Genomic DNA, 5481 nt, shown 5'->3' on the forward strand with positions numbered 1-5481 from the left:
GCGGGGAGCAGGCGGGGGCGCGTGCGAGACAGCCCAAGCAGGGGGAGGCAGCCCCAGCGCTAGCATTGCACCCCGCCGCGGGCCAGCGACCCCACTCACCAGTGAAATATCGAGGCAGAGCAAGTTCTGGAACGGGCAAGAGGAACAAGCAAACAAAACACAGGACCACAAAGCCATTGGGTTTGTCTTTGAGGCGTTTATTCCTGTGGGAGGTAAGGATCGGAGAAAGGACCCCGCAGTGCCGATGGTGAGAGAAGGAACAGAGCTGGCAAAGAAAGATTTCCCTCGCTGCACCCTCGCCCTGCGCATCCGGCGTGACAGCATCCCGAGGTCTGAGCGCCCGTTGATTTTCTGCACCGTTTCCAGGCCGCCTCGTGCCCTGTCCCTGCTGCTGGAGGTCTGTCTGGGACATCCCCGCGGCATCCACGTGTGTCCCACCTGAGACAGCCCCGCCAGCGAGCTCTGCTTTGCCCGCAGGAGCGCACCGGGGCAATCTGCCAGACGCAAACGCTGTCCCAAGGAGAAGGGCCTTGCAGATGGGAGAAGGTTTAGCTGAGGTTGCTCTTGCAGGTGGTCCCGCGGCTGGTTGCCCCCCGGCGAGGCAGCTCTCCCCGGGACTTTGTCCTGTTCTCCTCGAAACGCACCACCGCGGGCGCAGCCGCATCCCGGCACACCGCGCACTGGCATCGTCCATCAGCGCGGGGCAGCGGACGGACAGTTGGGGACCAGGCCTGTGGACCAGCCCCAGCAGCGCTGCGTCCACGTCACCACAGCCCGCGGGGGCTGAGGGGGTCAGCGATGAGGCGACGCTCATCCCGGCACTCATCCCTGGCACGCGAAGGAGAGGAGGAGTTCTCGTCCCGCACCTCACCGCCCTCACTGCGCGTTTACCACTCTCCCCGGCGCGCTGCCGTGCCCCAACCTCCCAAAAGACAGATATTCACTACGCCGACGTGTGACAGCCCACTGCGGGCACGTTGCGGGGGAACTCCACCTCCAGACTCGGCGCTCCGCGCTGCGGGAACACGGGCAGAGCTCGAGCAGGTTTGCAGTGAGCCGTACCGAGGTCTCGAGAGTCCCCAGCTGGCCCCGCACCCACCGCACGCGTGTGCCAGCGCAGCACGAGGAGCGCCGCGGCACGGCACGCGGAAATGCTGTTTGTACGCTGATGTGCACAGCTGGGTCAGACTGAGAAATTGCTCTGGACTGCTTTTCTCCATCACGTCCTGATGTGAGCAGCTGAAGTGCAGCTCACTGCATCCTTACCCAGCCCTCTGCTCCGCACCGTCCCCCGGGACCTGCGTTACCGCACCGACCGGTACCCGGTTTGGTCTTCCCCCCCCCCGACACCAATGTGGCAGGCCTGTAACTCCCGGGGGGGGGGAAAGGGGGGAGATGGATAATCCGAAACGCGGGCAGCGCCGCCGGTGTGCCGGCCCGACGCGTGGGGACAGGTCCCGCCGTAGAGACAGACACCCGCTGTTCAACACCGCGCGGTAAAAAGGCAGATCAGTGCTCGGCCGGGACGCAGATGTCGGCGCTTGAGCCCAGCTCTAATCCTCTGCGTGTATATGGCGGGCGGCACTAAGCGGACAAGAAGGGCATCGGGACGGATGACATAAGATCAGGAACGGAGCCCAGCACGCTCCTTCCTCCGACCCCCCTCGCACGAGAGCAGAGCCCAGCGGGTCCGGGGGGGGCTGACACGCTGCGAGAGACCCTGAGCATCGCCAGGATGCTAAATGGGGGTACCCCCGGTCCCTCCTGCGTGTCCTCCCCGCAGGATGGAAGCGCAGGGCAGCAGCGCCCCCCGGGGTGGGGGACAGCACGGGGCACTCGATATTTCACTGGTGTCCCACCGCGGGGCTGCTCACGCCGTGGGCACAGCACGGCCCCGCTGCAGCGGCGCAGGTCGGCGAACGAAGGCTGCTGTGCTCCGGCCGTGCTGGAGAACCCGTCCGGGATGTGGCAGAGCAGCTCCGCCGCCCCCACTCTGCGCACGGGAGGGATGCTTCAGGGCAGGGCCGCCCGCCAATCAGGTCTGGTAGGCACCAAAACCAAAGCTCTAACGAGAGCCCCGTTTGGAGCCGGCTGTGAGGGCAAAGCTCCCCTGAGACTGACACATCCTGGAGCCAGCGGAGATACCCCCCCAAACCCCTCGCCTCCCAGCTGATGCTCCCCCCAGCCCTCTACAGCAGCCGCCTCCCTGGTGGTTGGGCACGGGACGGGGTAAAAGACACCCTCATCTTCAGCACTAAAATCTACCGGTCTTTGCCGGGACCTGGACCGCACCGGCGCCTGCTCCCCCTCCGCCAGCCGACCCACTGGTTTGGAGTGCTCGTGCATCACGGAAAGGCGTTGCGGGTCGGCATGCCGCCAGAGCAAGCACAGGGCACACCTCGGGGGCAGCTCTCCTCTCCTCCCGCGCCCCCCCTCGGCCGGGCCGAGCTGCCCCGGGGACCCCGGACAGGACCAGACAGCGGAGAGCACAGTCAGAGGGCGAGGAGGAGCCTGCATGCCATGGGGACGAGTGGGGCCAGCACGCACCCAGAGAGAGAGGACAAAAACCAGCGAAGGAGAAGAAGAAAGAAATACAGAAGAGAGTACTTACAACAGAAAACAGAGAAATTTCACTTGTTCAGTAGTCCTGACGCACCAAAGCACGGACAGGGAGAGAGACAGACAGATGGAGAGAAGAAGAGCGTGTGAAAAGACCGGGATATTAACTCTCATCTGGAGAAGCACAGCGAGTTGCCCAGCTCCGTCTTTTTGGAAGGAAAACACAGATCAAAGATGCTCTGATTCTGCGTCTGCTATTTGCAGTGGTGGGGTGAGACTCAACCGCAAATCCCGCTGCCAGGGGGGGGGCGAGCACCCGCAGCAGCCCGTGCTGCTCCGAGGTGATGGGGGGGGGAACCTAAAGATCCCCCGCTGCTTCCCCTCCCCGCCAGCTCCTGCTCGCCGCGGTCCCACACGGGAGCGCCGACTCTAAAAAAAAGTCCCTGCCAACACTCCACAAAGTGTTTCTGAGAAAAACGTCCAACACAAAACCCAGCGGGCAAAACTCAGGTTACCTGCTCTCTCTGCGAAAACCCCCTCTGTAGTTCTCCCACCGGAGCCGCCGTTAGCAGAGCGACGGCTTGTTTCGGTTTTACTGCCAAATCAGCCACAAACTCCGCGCTCCTAAAATTTTCCCTTTTAAGCTGACTACCTGCTTGACCCTGCAATGGGTTCCAATTACCCGTGTTAAATGCAATCACAAATTACAGCGGAAGGACCCCAAACTGGCTGGGCAATTGTTCCCTCGTGCAATAGCCCCTCTGCTTCCCCTGCCCGTGGGGAGACGCTGCGGCGGGAGGTGAGATATGGGGGATCCCGGTCTGAGCAACGCAGGACTCGTTTCTCTTCTAATGTCTGGGAAAACTGCCCTTTCAGAAGACTCCAGTGTCTGAATTGGTGAAAATATTGACTTTCTAGCCAGCGATGGTGTGCGGGTTTCAAGGTCTCAGTGTTTTCGAGCTCACCAGGTGCGGGGATGAGGAGGAGCGAGACCCGGGCACTGCACCCAAGCTGCCAACAGGGTTAGTTCATACCATGAACGGCACATTCCGTATCAATTAGGAAGTTTGCTGAGGAGTTCTCTCTCCCCCGTGACGGCTGCCATCCTGAGAACTCCTCGCCCCGGTGCCGCAGCCCTGAGCCCGTCCCTTCCTCCCGAAGCCGCAGCGCTCGCAGGGTCCCACGTGGGCTGTCACTGCTGGGGGCGCACGGCTCCTACCGACGGAGTGGGCTGAGTATGATCCTTGTGTATTTTGTACTGGTATTAGGATCAATACTGGTTCTTTAGTATTATTAATGTTGATTATTTAGCCTTATTCTATTAAATCTGTTTATATCTCAGCCCTCGGGTTTCCTTGTTTTTCCCCGATTCCCCTTCCCGGGTGGGGAGGGGTCATGGGGTGAGAGAATAATTGTCTGAACAACAATAAAATGTCGTGGGTTCCTCAAACCATAACACGAGAAAATAGCAAGGTTTAGCCATCGAACCTGTTCCCAGAGGAGGACGGTAGCGCTGTCTGCATTCCCAGGAGGCACTACGAAACGTCACCATTGACATGGGGGTTTTAAATAGCACAGTTCAGGAACCAAATGTGCACTTAAATAGTTCAGCAAGGGACAACGAGCTCCCTACCGCCTGTGCAGATGCGATAAACGCAACAACCAACCTGCCTGCTTAACCCTTATTCCCTTCCCCTGCTATAAAAAATTCCGTGGCAGCTCACAAAATGTCCCGGCAGCGTCTGACTACCCAGACCTGCACCCACAAGCGCCAGAAGACCCCCAAACCCTGGCGGGTGCTCGGCAAGCCCCGCAGGCTCAAACCTCCGTTACCGCTTTGCTGCGACTCCTCGGCCCCATGAGCTGATTTCCAAGGGGGGATCCTGCGACGCGGGTCCTGATCCAGCCCTCCCCGCTCTGCCCGGCTCCCATCCCTCTCCTCCCCCCGGCTCCCGAGGGACCGGGGTGCCCGGGACAAGGGGCGGATAAAACCGGGGTGGCAGCAGAACGTGAGGTGCACGTCGGTACTGCTCGGCAGGCACGGGGGCAGGACCGCCATCACCATCACCATCACCATCCCCACCGCCGCTCTGCCCGCGCGCGTGTGCTATTAAAATCAATTGCTATTTTAGTTTGCTGTTGTTCCTGTAAGTTTGAATGATATGCAATGGGACCAACCTCGTTTGGACTATGGAGCCTGATGAGCTAATTGACTAGTTGCCTGTGTACCTGCATCTCCTCCACTGGGGATGCACAGACACATAGCTGCTTGTAATTCTGCCAGCTTCTTCAGTAAAATCAGTCACAGAACCAGGAGAAATCAGAGTTTCTATTCTTTTCTTGCTTGGTATTAATAATTAAACATAACATTCAACAGTGTGGTCAAGCCAGGTTGCAGCTCCACTGGCCCCTCCATTATGTAGACCTTGGTGTTACATGGAGTAAGGTTAATCATAAGATCATAGCAAAATCTCAAGGCCCTCTTCAAGGGATCTCAAAAGGCCATATATTCTTGTCTTCTACTCCATGTCAGAAACAAACTATACAAACTACATCATTCTTAGCAGATATTTGTCTGAAGACCTTAAGTTAAAGAGGCTCTGGAACCTCCCCACACTTACACCTTTGCCATGGGAGGCGGCGCGGCTGCCGGGGGGGAGCTCTGCAGGCGACAGCCCCCTGCCACAAAGGGGTTTACACTCTCGTCGTACTGCTCGGGGTCGAACCGGTAGGATGCTTGGGGCACCGGCGTCTCCTCTGTGCTTTCTTCTGCCTTCCTGCCCAGCGAAGGTGGTTTCTCTTTCCCGCTCTGGCCCCGGCTGGGCGAGCACTCCCGGCACAGGGCATCGGCCTTCGGCTCCACCAGCCCCGTGCCGGCGTCCCCTCCTGACATGATGCGCTCCCGGGCGGCTCTGCCCGCCT

General features: G+C 59.8%; 1 protein-coding gene across 1 annotated transcript in view; it reads right to left on the reverse strand.

The window, feature by feature from the left end:
- TACC1 (transforming, acidic coiled-coil containing protein 1) overlaps nucleotides 1-5481 on the reverse strand; it is a gene marked incomplete at its 5' end in the record, with an annotated part of 22176 nt that overhangs the window by 7790 nt on the left and 8905 nt on the right. Inside the window, 2 exons of the mRNA XM_009895418.1 lie at nucleotides 439-529; nucleotides 5181-5479. Coding sequence (XP_009893720.1) covers nucleotides 439-529; nucleotides 5181-5479 — 390 coding nt within the window. The remainder of the gene's footprint in view (nucleotides 1-438; nucleotides 530-5180; nucleotides 5480-5481) is intronic.

This window comes from Charadrius vociferus, unplaced genomic scaffold (assembly GCF_000708025.1).
Source record: "Charadrius vociferus isolate BGI_N301 unplaced genomic scaffold, ASM70802v2 scaffold661, whole genome shotgun sequence".
In the NCBI taxonomy this organism is placed as follows: domain Eukaryota; kingdom Metazoa; phylum Chordata; class Aves; order Charadriiformes; family Charadriidae; genus Charadrius; species Charadrius vociferus.